Here is an 18,105-nt window from a genome sequence, read left to right as displayed (position 1 = left end):
TAAAAAAAAAAAAAAAAAAGTACTAGGGTGGCTGCCTCAGGCCACAGGTCATCTGCTTATCTGAAAAGGGGTATAAGGAAACTTCTTAGAATAGTGGAACTTCTTTATCTTGACTGTGGTAGTGGTTTCATGACTGTATAAAGTTAACCAAATCCATCAAACTCTCACACTAAAGTAGGTGAATCTTACTCTCTATATACTATACGTCAATAAAGCTAACAGAAAAAACACAGTCACAAAGAAAGCTGAGAATGTTTTCAATATTGGAAAGGAGAGAATTCTTCAAATGATCATTAATATTTTGTGGCATCATTTCTCCCCATAACACACTAAGCACTGATAGGATTCTTTCTATGAAAGTCTACTGTGAAATGTAACCATTATTTACATTTGAATAGAAATATTTTGAAAGCATTGAAATCTCCATTATTAGAAAATATCAAACCAAACATATAAATTAGTTCAAAATATCTAATTTTATAATTCTACACATTATTAACTTAAGGGAATACTTATATTCAGTACAGATACACCATTCCATACAATAGAAGAACAACAGAGACACTGTCACCTTAAGTCTCATAATCCTGAAATGTGAACATCTTATTCAATATCTTTCTGGAAGACAAAAACATCTGAGACAAAGAGAGTAGAGAGGTTTAAAAGAAAAAAAAAGGCCCGAAGGAGAAATTTTTTTTAAAAAAAGGACAATAAAATAAAAATATCTAGACGAAGATTAAAATTAGTAAATTAATAAGGTCACCAAACTCATAGTCTTATGAGTACCTATGTTCAAATCCAACAATCTTCATTCTATCACCTATTATTTTTATTTAAACTTTCTATAAGATAATAGCAAAGCAGTACTAAGCTATCACTAAAGAATCTTTCTTAAAAGACAACTGTCGGGCTTCCCTGGTGGCACAGGGGTTAAGAATCCACCTGCCAATGCAGGGGACAAGGATTCGAGCCCTGGTCTGGGAAGATCCCATATGCCCCAGAGCAACCAACACTGTGTGCCACAACTACTGAGCCTGCGCTCTAGAACCTGTAAGCCACAACTACTGAGCCCGTGTGTCACAACTACTGAAGCCCGTGTGCCTAGAGCCTGTGCTCCGCAACAAGAGAAGCCACCGCAGTGAGAAGCCCGCGCACTGCAACGAAGAGTAGCCCCCACTTGCCACAACTACAGAAAAGCCCGCACGCAGCAACAAAGACCCAACACAGCCAAAAATAAAATAAATACATTTATTAAAAAAAAAAAAGACAACTGTCTCAGGAAAACCAAATATCTGAGGAATATACTAGCAACAGTCAGTTAGAAAATACAACAGAAAAGAAAGAATACCAACAAATATCTAAGAGTAAACATAACAAAAAATATGTAATACTTTAATAAGAAAACTATAAAGCTTTACTTAGGGATATTAAAAAACACCTAAAGAAACTGAAAGACACGAAAGATTTCTGGAATAGAAAAATTATGTAAAGATGTGATTCCAAACTATCATATAAATTTAACAAAATTCCTTTCTGAAACTTTACAAAATGTTTCATTCATGTAGCAAATTCATACCCATGACAACAGCTAAGAAATTTCTGAAAAAGAAGAAAGACTAAAAACAACAATACCTTTAAAATTATTAAGAAAATAGATTACAAAATGAAGAATGCTGAGGACAATAATTTAGAAAAAAAATACTTTGAGTTCTCCACCTCATGATATGCCACACCCAAAATGAATTAGAAACTGAAGATTTAAACGTAAATAAAATGAAACAAATAATTACAAAACATTTGTTTATTTTCTAAAAAGTCTTACTGTTTTTGGAAGATTTTCTAAAATTGACATAAAAGATGAAAGGACTCATGTCTCTAGTCTATAACTATATAAATCTTAAAAACTTGCCCATTACCACAATCAAAATTTTAAAGGACAAACTTAAAAAAAAAATCACTATATATAGGCACAATAGAAAAACAGGCAATAGAGATAAGTAGAAAGCCAACAAAAAAGGCTTAAAATTAAATTAAATATGCTTCCACCTTAAGAAGCTAGCAGAAGTATATATTAAAATCAAAGTAAAAGGAGGAAATGAAGCAAAGAGGGGAAATCAATAAAATAATAAACAAGCAAAAGTTAACTCTTTGTACTGGGGAGAAAAAAGTATCAATGAAACTTTACAACCTCTGCCTAGATGATAAAGACAATAAGCAAGAAATCACAATTTGCCAATACAGGGGCTGGGGGAGGGGTGGAACGACAGAACTACAGATTCTAGAATCTGTAGGATATCCTGTAAGAATGTAGTATGACAATCAATCCAACAATTTAAACTAAACAGACCAATTCCTTAAAAGACACTACCAAAACCGGTGTAAAGAAAATATAACATCTGAATAATCCTACATTTATTAAAGACTCTAAATTCTGAATTAAAAGTCTTCCCACCAAGAAAGCTCCAAGCCCAGAGAACTTCACTAGAGAATTCTATGAGACACTGTGTGTGTGTGTGTGTGTGTGTGTGTGTGTGTGTGTGTGTGTGTGTGTGTGTGTGTGTGTGTGTGTGTGTGTGTATATAAACTCTTTCAGAAAAGAGGAGAGGTATGAATGCTTCATAACTCATTTTATACGGTCAGCATTACACTGATAGCAAAAATCAAACAAAGACAGCTCAAGAAAACTACAAACCATCTCTCACAAAAAAGAGACACAAAAATACTTAACAATACTACCAACAGAATCCACATTATATAAAAAGGAAAATATATAATGACCAAGTGGTTTACTATTTCGAAAAAGGCAGTGTAGTTCATCACATTGAGATTAAAGGATTTAAAAAGAAAAATTTCAATATATATAGAAAAAATATTTGCCAAAACTCAACTCCCATTCATGATAACTCTCAGCAAACTAGAAATAGAAGAGAACTTTCCTCAACCTGATGAACATCTGTAAAAAAACCTGTAAAATTCTACAATGGGCAAAACTACCCTATATATGTGTAGCTGTAGTCTCAAAAAAGAGGAAAGAGAAGGACAGAAAAAATAAAGAAATAGCTAAACATTTTCTAAATTTAATAAAAACTATAAACACACAGATCCAAGAGGTTTAAGCAGAATAAACATAAAGAAAACCTGACCAAAACAAATTGCTGAAAACCAATAATGAGAAAAATCTCAAAAGCACCCAGGGAAAAAAGGACACATTACATGCAGAGGAACAATGATAAGAATGACAGCAACTGTACAAATGAGAAGACATCTTTCAAGTATTGAAAGAGTGTTAATCTAGAATTTAATACCAATCAAAAATGTTTTTCAAAAATGAAATGAAACCAAGAGCTTTTCAGAAAAACAAAAGCAGAGAAAACTCATAGATAGGCTCTGCAAAAAATGTAAAAAGGAAGTTCTCCAGGCAGAAGAAAATGATACCAGATGGCAATTTGGATCTGGATCCAAAGGAAGAGCACCAGAAATGTTAAATATGGGTTTTCTACGTTTTTTAATCTCTTTAAAGGATAAATGACTATTTAAAGCAAAAGTAGCAATGTAGAAAGTAAAAATAATAGCAATGTAGTATGGAGTTTCTAACAGGTAGAAGTAAACTATATATATGTATGACAACAACAGCACAAAGCAGGGAAATGGAAATACACTGTTGTAATAGTCTTATACTATGCCTGAAATCACCCGTTATAGATACATAATATAAACCCTACAACAGCAATTCAGAAACATCAAACATCATCATAGGACCCTTTATACCAACAGTTGGCAAACTTTTCCTATTAAAGGCCATATAATAAATATTTTAGAATTTCTGGGCCACATACCATCTTTGTTGCATATTCTTTGTTGTTTTCAACCCCACCCCTTTAAAAATATAAATATCATTCCTAACTTGCAGGCCTTACAAAAACAGGCTGCAGGCCAGATTTGGCTCAGAGTTCACAGTTTGATGACTCCTGCTTCACATTCTTAAAAATTGAGAACTTCTGTTATGTAGTTCTCAATATTTACCGTATTAGAAATTAAAACTGAGAAATTTTAATAATATTCATTCAAAAACAATAAACCCACTTAATGTTAAGATAATTAACATTTTATGAAAGATAATTATATTCTCAAAACAAAACTAGTGAAGACTGATATTGTTCTACATTTTTTCAATGTTTGAAATGTTTGACTTAAGAGAAAACAGTGGATTTTCATATTTGTTTCTGTATTCAATCTGCTGCAGTATCACATGTCCCACAACCTCTGAAAAATTACTGTACATAATCAACAATAGAAAAGGCAAATAAAATCTTAATGTCAACATGAAAATACATTTTTTAAATATGAAAACAGTTTTGATCTCAAGGATTCCTTGAAAGAGTCCTGGGTACTGCCTGGAGTTCCCGGGATACACTCAGAGAACTGTTACCCTAGAGAAATCATTAAAACTCTGGGAATGGAGGGGAGAATGGAAAATGACTGTTAATGAACACAGGGTTTCTTTTTGGATAATGATATGTTTTAAAACTAGACAGTGCTGATGGTTGCACAACTCTATGAATATAGCAGAACACACTGAAATGAACATTTTAAAGCGCTGAATTTCATAGTCAGTGAATTTTCTCAGAAAACTTATTATAAAAGCATAAATAACAAAAGAGAGATAAAGCAAAGTCAGAGATAAACACAAAATTAAAAATAATCGAAAAGAAGGCAGCAAAAGAACAATGAGACAGAAAACAAATAGCAAGATGGTAAATTAAACCCAAACATGTAGATAATAACACTGAACATAAGTGGTCTAAAGGTTCCAATTACAAAGTAGAGATTGTAAGACTGGATAAAAAAGCAAGACCCAAGTATATGCTAACCTAAAAAAATCCATTTTAAACAAAGACACAGATGTATTAAAAGCAAAAGGATGGGAAAATACATGAAACGCAAACAATAATTAAAAGAAATATGGTGTAGCTTTATTAAAATCAAAGTAAAACTGAGAGCAAAGAATATTACCAAGAATAAAGAGGGACAGTTCACTGTGATGAAAGGTCAATTCATCAAGATTTAACAATCCTATATATGCATGCACCTAATAACAGAACTTGAAAATACACAAAACAACACTGATACAACTGAAAGGAGACATAATCAAATCCACAATAATAGTTAGAGATTACAACACGCTTGATAAAAGAAGTAGACAGGGCTTCCCTGGTGGCGTGGTGGTTAAGAATCTGCCTGCCAATGCAGGGGACACGGGTTCGAGCCCTGTTCCAGGAAGATCCCACATGCAGCAGAGCAACTAAGCCCGTGCGCCACAACTACTGAGCCTGTGCTCTAGAGCCTGTGAGCCACGACTACTGAAGCCCACGTGCCTAGAGCCTGTGCTCCGCAACAAGAGAAGCCACCACAATGAGGAGCCCACGCACCACAACAAAGAGTAGCTCTGCTCACCACAACTAGGGAAAGCCCGCACCCAGCAACGAAGACCCAACGCAGCCAAAAATAAATAAATAAAATAATTCAAAAAAAAAAAAAAGGTAATGGGTTTGCTATTGCTACTTTTAAATGAATAATATGTTTAATTTCTCAGCCTTAATTTCAAATACAATAAATATCGACATAACCCATATATATGAAATTCTTTGGGGTTAAAAAATAATTTTTGAGGGCTTCCCTGATGGCGCAGTGGTTGGGGGTCCATCTGCCGATGCAGGGGACATGGGTTCGTGCCCCGGTCTGGGAGGATCCCGCATGCCGCGGAGTGGCTGGGCCCGTGAGTCATGGCCGCTGAGCCTGTGCTCCGCAACGGGAGAGGCCGCAACAGTGAGAGGCCCGTGATTCATGGCCGCTGAGCCTGCGCATCCGGAGCCTGTGCTCCGCAGCGGGAGAGGCCGCAACAGTGAGAGGCCCGCGTACCGCAAAAAAAACACAATAATTTTTGAGAGTGTAAAGAGGTCACAAAGACCAAGAAATCTGAGAACTGCACATGCCAAAAATGCAAGGTTTAATAGTTAAAAATCAATGAGACTAGCCAGATTACCAGAATAAAAGAGAAAAATCATATGATCCTTTTAATCAGCAGAAAAGTACTTAAAATTCAAGAGCCATTCATAACTTAAAAGGTCTTAGTGAACTAGGAAATGACAAAGATGTCCACTCCCACCACTTTCTATTCAATGCTGTATTAGAAGTCCTAGCCAGTAAAGTAAGGCAAAAAAAGAAGTAACAGCCGTAAAGACTGGAAAGGGAAAAGTAAAACTGCCTCTATTTGCAAAGAGCATGCTTACTTACATAGAAAACCCAATGGAATCTACAAAAAAACTACTGGAACTAGAAAGTGAATTTGGCAAGGTCACAGGTTAAAAATAAACTGTATTTTTTTTTTTTTTTTTTTTGCGGTACGCGGGCCTCTCACTGTTGTGGCCTCTCCCGTTGCAGAGCACAGGCTCCGGACGCGCAGGCTCAGTGGCCATGGCTCATGGGTCCATCTGCTCCGCGGCATGTGGGATCTTCCCAGACCGGGGCACGAACCCGTGTCCCCTGCATCGGCAGGCGGACTCTCAACCACTGCACCACCAGGGAAGCCCTATAAACTGTATTTTTATAATCTAGCCATGAACACTGGAAAACAATTTTTTTTTAAGTATCATTAAATAGCCAAGAAATGTTAAGTTCCAGAATCTAACAAAAATCGTGCAAGCTCTCTACACTGAAAAATTATAGAACTGAGCTAAGAGAAATGGAGAAGTACACCTTATTTAAGGATTTCAGTACTCAATACCTTTAAGATGTTCATTCTCCCCAAACTGAACTACAGATTCAATGCAACCTAAACAAAATTCCAGGAGTCCGTTTGCTGGAATTGACTAATTCTAAAATTATAAGGAAATGCAAAGGAGTTAAAATATTCTTGAGGAAACAGAAAAAGTTGGAGAACTTACATTATCTTATTTCAAGACTTATTATAAAGCTTTAGTAATCAAGACCATGTAGTACTAGTATAAGGTTAATCAAATATATCAATGAAACAAGAGTCCAAAAATAAACCAACAAATGATTTTCAAGAAAGACTCTGACATAAATCAATGAGAAAAGGAAAATATTTTCAACAGATAGTGCTGGAACAACTGGATATACAGACAGAAATAAAGGCATTTGGAATACATTTTGTGTAATAATTAGGGAACTGCATTATAACTAGTGTTAAGATAATACTTACATTTTTTATTTTGATGTTTCCCCAATCATCATCCTGTTTTAAAGACAAATAATAAACATTTAACCACCCCCATATAATCCAAACATAATCTAAAAATCAACTAATTTTATATTTCTACTTCAAAATAGAAATTGTCTATATGCAGATTTTGCTTAAAATTACTGTAATCAAAAGTATTTTTTAAAAAACAAAAAACAAATGCAGTCCTAAAACTAGTAAGTCTAACAATTGTTCAAACTACATAAGATACAATCTAAAAGGCAGTAAACTTGGCAGCACCAAAAGTACTGAAACACTTGACTGATGACAGATGCTAATTTTTTGCATATTTGGAACCAGCAGAGCTAATAACTAGCGTATGTTTGACAAGAATAAAGAATAACTTCAGAAATGAAATAAGGTCTACATAATTAGGGTGATTATATAATCACCCAAATCAAGAGACTCTTGAGAATCAAAGTGCTACTAAAAATTATACCAGGAGAGTAAACAAGACTACCCAAGGCAAACTAACCCTTAATAGTATTTGCTGCATCCACAAATGTTTCTCAAGTCCTACATTTCACATCTATGAATCAATTAACAAATACTTTGACTTCAGTATGTTCAATTTAAATCAAGTTTTTTTGGAAATGCCATGATTGGTCCACAGATATTTTGGCAGCTAAAAGCCCTTCCCTTCAGGGGATGGTCAGTTCCATATCACTCCTTCCTTTTTACTGAAGGTACCAGGCACTCAATACACCTCCCTTTGGTGGTGCCACTATTTCTTTTTGGGCATCCTGCTTGAAAGTAGAACAGTAAGTTTCTAAATGCCCTTCTCAGTTTAAGGGCTATTACTGCTAATCATAAGGAATGATAATTATAAATGTCTCCTCAAATAATGCCTCCTCCTACTTATCCAAGGTCACACAAAGCTGGGAAATGAACCCAGATCTGCTCGACTTGTAAATCACATGTTCTTTTGGTGCCTTACTATATGTTACTTAAGCCTCTCTGATGCTCAGTAAAATATGTAAAATACATTTACTTTCCTCATTTTTAATATACATACAGTTGACAATTACAGAAAACAAAAACCTGGCACAGAGTAAGTATTCAGTAAGTGGTAGCTATTAGTCATAGTTTCATTTAATTCACATTTTTCTGTAATTCTCCACAGTATACCACCAGTACACAGTTCAGCACAAATTACGTTACCAAGTTCACTAATGACCAGAAGCTCATACTGCAACTTGAGGGGAAACAATGTTTCTTCACCAATATCTGTTTTACGGCCCAGCTAACAGGGGTAGCCAATCCTTATCTCTAAAGTTAATTAGAGCTCTTTAGCATTTCACATCTAACTCTTGAAGAAAGTGTATTTTAAAAACTATACTTATGGGCTTCCCTGGTGGCGCAGTGGTTGGGAGTCCGCCTGCCAATGCAGGGGACACGGGTTCGTGCCCCGGTCCGGGAAGATCCCACGTGCCGTGGAGCGGCTGGGACCGTGAGCCGTGGCCGCTGGGCCTGCGCATCCGGAGCCTGTGCTCCGCAGCAGGAGAGGCCACGGCAGTGAGAGGCCCGCGTCCCACAAAAAAAAAAAAAAAACGTATATAGTATTACAAACAATAATAAAGAAAATACCTTCACATCTTTTCTGTGGCCCTTCATCAATGATACTGGTAAGCTTGGACTCTTAACTGTAATCAATGTGATCCTTCCAAGGGAACTAATGGAAAACTTAAATTCCCTCTCTTTTAAACAAAAATTTCTTTCCTCCCATCTCCAGGCAGATGTTAGATAGTGATTACTTCTAAGAGAAAGGGGCTCCTTTTAATGGTAGGATGCAAGAAAGGCCAAAGGAAAAACTAACAGTTTTCTAGTATTCCAGAACCAGGGCCTTAGTATATTTGGTACATTCGCATGTATATACAAAAACACATTGTGTAGTAGCCTTTAAAAAATAAATTTACCATACTATTCCACATTTTTAACAGAGATAAAATTTCTAACCCCATAACTGAAAATTACTAAGGAAATACAAATAGACTTTTTTAGTCTATACAAAATGAAATACTTTTAACACACATTCATAAGAAAAAAATTCAAACACAGATAAATGGAAAGTGCCCCAATCCCCTGACCCCCAGAGATAATCACTGATAAAATGCATTTTAAAATCAAAATTTTAATGATGCTTTATAATATAGTGTTTTGAAATGGCTACAATGTTCCTTCCTTAAACTAACATGAATAAGAGTTTTAATACCACAGACTATATACTCTCACCAAATAAAAAATACCTTAAATGCTGCATTTTCTGGTGCTAGTTATTTTCACTAGTACATAATGAAAATCTGGACTAAATTTTACCTTCAATGTTCCTCCTTTCACCATAACCTTCTGTCTGGCCGGCTGGACTCCAGTCAGTGCAAAAAGCTGAGCCTTGAACACCATCGGAGGTTCATCAGTATTCAGTTCTACACCTTCAAATTTCTCCTTTCCCCATTTCACAGTAACTGCAAACAAACCATAATTTTTTTTTAATTTACAAAATAACAAGACTTAAGATTTAGAAGATCCTTAGGGAACTATTAGGCTAGTTCTTAAAAGCCAAACTATGTCATTAATCTTTTTACACACCTAAGGCCTACCAAATCAGGAGTGAAGTGAATGCAACAGATCTTGGATAAAATTTAACTGGATCTAATCCAACTTCTCATTTGATAAATAAGGAATTGAGACTTAAAAGAAGCTGATTGATTAATGTCACAAAACCAGTCAGTAAATATACAGGGCTTCTGAATCCTACTCCAATAGTATCTGCAAAATATGACCACACTGAAACACTTCCCAAAATAAAGTTCACAGACTTCAGAATGTGTTTATTTAAACAATCATTAAAATCAGTTGAATATTACATACTGCTGAAATAGAGAGGGGAAAGAAAGGCTAGAGTATTTTGAGAAGAAAAAATATTCTTGGGAAAATAAAGCACACTGAAAACAGGTTAAGGAATATAGATCCCGGATTATAGGAAGAAAGGTGTAGAAGAACTGAAAGGTCTGCCTCCTGAGCAAGAGGTGGTCAAATATTAAGAAGAATCCAAAAATATAGCTAAATTATTAAAAATTATAGAAATCCTACTTCACAGCCATTCAGATGGCTACAACAACAAAACCACAGAAGATAACAAGTGTTGGCAGGGATGTGGGGAAATTGGAACGCTTGTGCATTGCTCTGGGAATATAAAAATGGTACCGCCACTGTGACAGAAAGTATGGTGGTTCCTCAAAAATCAGGCATAGAATTACTACTATGTGATCCAGCAATTCCATTTCTAGGTATATACCCAAAAGTATGGCAACCAGGGAATCAAACTGATATTTGTATACCCATGTTCCTAGCAGCATTATTTCACAATAGCCTAGAAATGGGAGCAACCCAAGTGCCCATCAACAGTGGAATATACATACAATGGACATTAATCAGCCTTAAAAAAATAATGAAATTCTGACACATTCTACCACATGGATGAACCTTGGAGACATTATGCTAAGTGACACAAGCCAGTCACAAAAGGACAAATACTGTATGATTCTACTTATGTGAGGTACCTAGAGTGGTCAAATTCCTAGAGACAGAAAGAAGAATGGGGGTTGCCTGGAGGCTGGGGGAAATGGAAACAGGGGTACAGAGTTTCATTTTAGGAACGGGAAGAATTTCTAGAGGTGGGTGGTGATGACGGCTGCACAGCGATCTGAATGTACTCAATGTTAAAAACTGTGCACTTAAAACTGTTTAAAACTACACTTTATGTTACATATATTTTACCACAATAAAAAAATTTCAATCTTATAAAATAGCTAACTTTTGAAATATGTTAACATAAACAAACTAGGGAATTCCCTGGCGGTCCAGTGGTTAGGACTCCATGCTGTCACTGCCCAGGGCCCGGTTTCAATCCCTGGTCAGGGAACTAAGATCCCACAAGCCATACAGCACAGTCAAAAATAAATAAATAAACAAAGAAACAAACTCACTCACTCAAGGATGTACACAGTTTTTTCCACTGAAAACTTTATACCTACTCAAAATGAGAATCCCATAATTAATAGTTGTCTAATTTCTCTGATTACTAAAATCAGAATATAAAAAAGTGACCCTGACTCCAAATCCCTATTCTTTCACTAGTTCAATTAACGTGTTAGCGTTCATTCAATGATAAGCCCAGTAACAAGGATTAGGGAGACTCTCTGTGAACTCACAGTTTAATAAAGGAGAGAGGGAAAAAGGTTAAAATAATTAACAATACAATATAAATATTACAAATGCTAGAGGAGCACAGTGGAATGCTTCATGAGGGAGGAAGGATTCTCTGGAGAAAGTGTTAACTGTGAGTTACCACTATCAACTTTGAGTCTCAAAGAAAAAATCAGGTGTTAGAGAATAAGAATAAAAGCATTCTTGGAAAAGACACTCAAAAGCATAAAGCAGCATGGTGTCCTCTGAGATACAAGTAATTCCCAGAGTGAAGGGGAAGCAGCTGAAAAAGGAGAAACTGACCGAAGATCAAATCAGGGAAGATAACATAAGTCACGTTAAAACATACAGGCTTTAGGTTGTACAAAATGTGCAGCCCCTGAAAGGTTTTCATAAAGGCCACTTTGGTCTGGTTTGAACATTAGAACACTCTAGCAGCAGCAGAGAAAATACTGGTTTGAAGGGGGAACGACTACAATCATTGAGACAAACCAGAAACATATAACAATAGTACAAACAAAAGAGGGAGGACTAAATCAAAACTGTATTAGAAATAATGAAGACGAATCTGAAATTTATTTAGCTGTGTCACCATGGGCAAGTTAAACTTTTTGCTTACCCATAAACCAGGGGTTCCCAACCCCAAGGCCACGGACCATACCACACCATGGCCTGTTAGGAACCGGGCCGCACAGCAGGAGGTGAGCAGCAGGTGAGGGAAAGAAGCTTCTTCTGTATTTACAGCCGCTCCCCACGGCTTGCGTTACCGCCTGAGCTCCACCTCCTGTCAGATCAGTGGCAGCATTAGATTCTCATAGGAGCACAAACCCTACAGTGAACTACGCATGCGTGGGATCTAGGTTGCACGCTCATTATGAGAATCTAATGCCTGATGATCTGAGGTGGAGCTGAGACAGTGATGCTACCGCTGGGGAGCGGCTGCAAATACAGATTATCATTAGCAGACAGATCTGACTGCACAGAGACCATAATAAGTCAACTGCTTGCAGACTCATATCAAAACCCTATCAGTGAGTGGGAAGTGAAAACAAGCTCAGGGCTCCCACTGATTCTGCATTATGGAGAGTTGTATAATTATTTCATTATATATTACAATGTAGTAATAATAGAAATAAAGTGCACAATAAATGTAATGTGCTTGAATCATCCTGAAACCATTCCTCCCCAACCCCTCCCCGGGACTGTGGAAAAACTGTCTTCCACGACTGGTCTCTGGTGCCAAAAAGGTTGAGGACCGCTGCCATAAAGGAGAATTATACTAGTACCACGGGACTATGTTGAAAATTAAAACAAAGCAACATGTATAAAAAACATTAGCTTTGGGCTTCCCTGGTGGTGCAGTGGTTGAGAGTCCGCCTGACGATGCAGGGGACACGGGTTCGTGCCCCAGTCCGGGAAGATCCCACATGCCGCGGAGTGGCTGGGCCCGTGAGCCATGGCCGCTGAGCCTGCGCGTCCGGAGCCTGTGCTCCGCAACGGGAGAGGCCACAACAGTGAGAGGCCCGCGTACCGCAAAAAAAAAAAAAAAAAAAAAAAAATTAGCTTTGTACCAGACAAAAAAGTGTTCGCTAATTTTTACAGCACTTCTTCTTAAACACGTAAGTGTCTGGACGTTTAATTTTCTATCAAAACTTATGACAGTACTTAAGATGTTCTTGTTTTAATACAGGGCTTTTTGCAGAATCTGAAAATACAGATTCTCAATATGGAGATGTCAAAGGAAGAAACCTTAGAAATCTACTTCAATTCCCTCATTTTGGAAATGAGGAAAAGATCTGATTAAATATTTAAGATGGAACTCAATTTCTAAGAAAGTTTGGTGAGTACAGGCATTTTTTGAGGGGAACAAACTACCTGTGTGTGCTTAAGTATTAGCATACACAGGTATTTACCGCCGTTACTTCATTAATGCCACTTAAATTCTATACTGCATAAACAGAATATTTCAAGTACCATTCTACTGTTCCATTGTTGTGGCCTTAGAAAAAGAGGTTGAGCAATCATTATTAAAGCATTTGGGGACACACAGTTTTGAGGGCATTAGCCTGCTGTGGCCCCCTTTGCCTGGCAAAGCAATAAAGCTATTCTTTTATACTTCACCCAAAAAAACAAACAAAAAATCATTATTAAAGCATTCAAGATTCTAGAACATCGAGAATCCATGTCGAGTTTAAACATTATTTTGTTTGATGTCATTCTTTGAAAACGCTGAATCTTCAATAAAGGAATTATGATACAGTGTCAAGGATGGCCAATGAATCACACATCCATAGCCAACTGGAGCCACCACATACACTTTAGGGGCCATTTTGAATTACACTAGGAGACAGCAAGGTCCATTAACTCGGTAAAAACATGATCCCTGGCCAACCCCTCGGACTGCCATCACGCAAAAAAACCCTGTCAAACGCCAATCAAAAGGAAATGATACCCGCGACCATTTGTATTCCTTTACCTCTCAAAGCTAACACTGTGCTTCGGACACAGAAACACAAAACAGTGTCTGATGAAATGAAAATGAAGCAAAAAGCTCGCAATCTGCCTCGGGATAAAAATGAAATTGGTACAAACGGGGTGGTGGCAGCAAGGGGTAAGCGAAGGGAGGCTATGGAGGGAAACCCCCAGAACGAGGAAGGAAGGAAGGCTTAACCTCACATCTCTGGTCCCTTCATCACTCCCTTACCGAGGCTTCCCCTCCTGGCCGCTCCCTTCCACGGCTACGGCTACCACTGAAGAGGTTCAGGAAATGCCACTGCACCTCCAGCCTGGTCCCTGCTGCCCCGGGACACAACCTCACCCTACCCCGCACGCGAGGACAGAGACAGAACTATTCTGCAGAGTCACCACTCGGAGGGGCGGACGCTCGCTGCTTCCCCACCTCCCCTCCGGCTCCCACCCCACGCACGCGGTGGCCCAGGAGGGGCACGGCTCCCTCGCGTTGCAGGGCCCGGAACTCGCAGGGAGAGAGAAAGGGGCCAGGGTCCCCTCCACGCCGCGGAATCCCCGCCCCGTGCTCAGCGGGGCACCCGCCCTGCAGGCCAGGCCTACACAGAGGCCTAGCCCCGGGCGGGACTGCGGAGCACGAGACGAGGAGGGCGCTCACCGGAGTAGAGCGGCATGGCAGGGCGCGCTAGGAGGCGGCGGTGGCGCAGGAAGGCTGGGCCTGGCAAGAGCGGCGAAAGGAAAGGGCCGCAAAGAAGCTGTGGCGGCGGCCGAGGCGGAGGCGCGGTAGTGGCGGCAGACTCAGCGCGACAAGAGCCTCATTCAAACCGGCCACTGGCGATGACGCAGCAACACGCCGTCCGCCGGCCGAGCCACGGGGCGTCTGAGGGGAGGAAGCGAGGCGGGGCCTGCGGGTGGAGAGACAAGGGAGGTGGGAGCAGCCGGGTGCCCGGGGCCCCTGCGCTTCACAGGTGCGCGCCTGCGCACTGCACCCCGTCTGCGCCTACCGGCTCCCAGCCCCGCTCCGCCCCGCCCCGCCCGGCTGCAGACATAGCGGGAACCTAGTGTCCCAGCCGCAGCTTCTTAGGAGGTCGTTCACCCGTTTCCAAACGGTGGGGCAGTACGAGCTGGGGTTTTATTCTCTCTGTTAATGTAGGCTGGAGAAGAGCCTTGCTCCGCCCCTCAACTTGGTCTACTTATTAATGAAAATGTCTAGGCCTCCCATTCAGGATTTTGCAACAAAAATAAACATCAAAATGATCTGAATATTTCAGAGATAGGTCTGTCTTGGTTGTAATGTATTACTGCTGTTTGTAACACCTGTTCGTACCCTAGGTTGGCTCTAGTAAAGGAGTAGATAACAGCGCCCTTGACTGCCCCGTGGAAGTTACGTGCAGCCCTCCACTTAATTGTTTTGGACCTGTTTCCTCAGCCTGGTAAATGAAGAAGATAGACTGGAAGGTTTCTGAGGCCTTTTTCAAACTCTAAATTGTCACGGCTGACATCAGTTTAAAACTTTCTAGATGAGTTAGAAAGGAAATAGAACCTGTAAATGAACGAAGGAATTCCGAAAACGTGGAAATTAAAATTGAGGTGCTTTCTTGCCTAATATAGAGGTTTTATAATGATCACCTATACTGCAAACGAGGAGTTGAAACTGTCCCTATTTCAAAATTAAATTGTCCATATTTTAAAACAGTGCAGCCCATAGGAGAGTGAGTTTTATCAGTCTACATCAGGAGTCTTACTCACCCTTCCCTACTTCATTATTCAAGGCCTATCATAAAAATATGATCCAAAATGTGACCAAAATAACACAAAGATACGCAGAACGTTATTTAAAGTAATATGTGTAATATTAAGTGGAAAGAGTATATTGGATTTATTGAGTATATCGGATTTATGCAGTACATAAAACCATTGTTCATAGATTCAAACTTCTTAAAAAAATTTTAACATCTTTATTAGAGTATAATTGCTTTACAATCGTGTGTCAGTTTCTGCTTTATAACAAAGTGAATCAGTTATGCATATACGTATGTCCCCATATCTCTTCCCTCTTGCATCTCCCTCCCTCCCACCCTCCCTGTCCCACCCCAGACTTCTTTTTTTAATTGAAGTATAGTTGATTTAAAAGTTGTGTTAGGGACTTCCCTGGTAGCGCAGTGGTTAAGAATCTGCCCGACAATGCAGGGAACGTGGGTTCGATCCCTGTTGTGGGAAGATCTCACATGCCACAGAGCAACTAAGCCAGTGTGCCACAACTACTGAGCCTGCACTCTAGAGCCTGCGTGCCACAACTACTGAGCCCACATGCCTAGAGCCTGTGCTCCGCAACAAAGAGAAGCCACCACAGTGAGAAGCCTGCGCACTGCAACAAAGAGTAGCCCCTGCTCGCCACAACTAGAGAAAGACCGCGCGCAGCAGCAAAGACCCAACACAGCCGCAAAGACCCAACACAGCCAAAAATAAATAAATATTAAAAAATAAAAGTTGTGTTAGTTTCAGGTGTACAGAAAAGTGATTCTATATATTCTATATTATATATATATATATTAGAATATATATATACTTTTTCAGATTCTTTTCCAGTGTAGATTACAAGGTATTGAATATACTTCTCTGTACTATACAGTGAGTCCTTTTTGTTTATTTTATGAATAGTAGTATCTGTTCATCTCAAACTCCTAATTTTTCCCTCCCCCCACTTTCCCCTTTGGTAACCATTATTTGTTTTCTATGTCTGAGTCTATTTCTGTTTTGTAAATAAGTTCACTTGTATCATTTTTAAAGATTCCACTTATAAATGATATCATATGATATTTGTCTTTCTCTGACTTACTTCACTTAGTGTAATGATCTCTAGGTTCATCCATGTTGCTGCAAATGGCATTATTTCATTCTATTTTATGGCTGAGTAGTATTCCATTGTATATGTATACCACATCTTCTTTATCCATTCATCCGTTGATGGATATATAGGTTGCTACCATGTCTTGGCTATTGTAAATAGTGCTGCTATGAATATGGTGCATGTATTATCTTTTTCTCCAGATATATGCCCAGGAGTGGGATTGCATGATCATACAGTAAGTCTATTTTTAGCTTTTTAAGGAACCTCCATACTCTTCTCCATAGACTGCACCAATTTACACTCCCACCAACAGTGCAGGAGGGTTCTCTTTTCTTTACACCCTCTTTAGCATTTATTATTTGCAGAATTTTTGATGATGGCCATTCTGAGCATCATGAGGGAATACCTCATTGCAGTTTTGATTTGCATTTCTCTAATAATTAGTGATGTTGAGCATCTTTTCATGTGCCTGTTGGCCATCTGTATGTCTTCTTTGGAGAAATGTCTATTTAGGTCTTTTGCCCATTTTTTGATTGAGTTGTATTTTTGATATTGAGCTGTATGCGCTGTTTGTGTATTTTGGAAATTAATCCCTTGTCGGTAACATCATTTGCAAATATTTTCTCCTATTCTGTAGGTTTTCTTTGTGGTTTGTTTGTGGTTTCCTTTGCTGTGCAAAAGCTTTTAAGCTTAATTAGGTCTCATTTATTTCCATTACTCTAGGAGACAGATCCAAAAAACTATTGCTGCGATTTATGTCAAAGAGCATTCTGCCTATGCCTTCCTTTAGGAGTTTTATAGTATCTGGTGATTTTAAAAAGCAATTTTTTTTAAACTTTTTCTTTCTGATATTTCATTGTTAGTGTAAAGAAATGCAAAAGATTTCTGTATGTTAATCTTGTATCCTGCTACCTTGCTGAATTCATTTATCATTTCTAATAGTTTTTGTGTGGAATCTTTAGGGTTCTCTGTATAGAGTATCATGTCATCGCATATAATGACAATTTTACCTCTCTCTTTCTATTGGATGCCTTTTATTTTTCTTCTCGGTTTGCTGTGGCTAGGATTTCCAATACTCTGTTGAATAGAAGTGGTGAGAGTAGGCACCCTTGTCTTGTCCCAGAATTTAGCAGGAAGGCTTTCAGCTTTTCACCGTTGAGTATTTTGTTGGCTGTGAGTTTGTCATAAATTGCTTTTATTATGCTGAGATTTGTTCCCTCTATACCAAATTTGGTGAGTTTTTAATCATGAATGGATGTTGAATTTTTATCAAATGCTTTTTCTGCATCTATTGAGATGATCATGTGGCTTTTGTATTTTC

At 38.5% G+C, this 18,105-nt stretch overlaps 1 protein-coding gene across 1 annotated transcript in view; it reads right to left on the bottom strand.

Moving 5' to 3' along the window:
- USP14 (ubiquitin specific peptidase 14) overlaps window positions 1–14,820 on the bottom strand; it is a 46,271-nt gene extending 31,451 nt beyond the window's left edge. The window contains exons 1-3 of the mRNA XM_049698133.1: window positions 14,592–14,820; window positions 9,578–9,723; window positions 7,223–7,255 (exon numbers count right to left, since the gene is read on the bottom strand). Of these exons, the coding sequence (XP_049554090.1) occupies window positions 7,223–7,255; window positions 9,578–9,723; window positions 14,592–14,607 (195 nt within the window). The 5' untranslated portion in view covers window positions 14,608–14,820. The remainder of the gene's footprint in view (window positions 1–7,222; window positions 7,256–9,577; window positions 9,724–14,591) is intronic.
- Window positions 14,821–18,105: the final 3,285 nt, after the last annotated feature.

This window comes from Orcinus orca, chromosome 15, assembly GCF_937001465.1.
Source record: "Orcinus orca chromosome 15, mOrcOrc1.1, whole genome shotgun sequence".
Classification (NCBI taxonomy): domain Eukaryota; kingdom Metazoa; phylum Chordata; class Mammalia; order Artiodactyla; family Delphinidae; genus Orcinus; species Orcinus orca.
The sequence above is the reverse complement of the archived record's forward strand: the minus strand, read 5'-3'. Positions and strand labels throughout refer to the sequence as shown.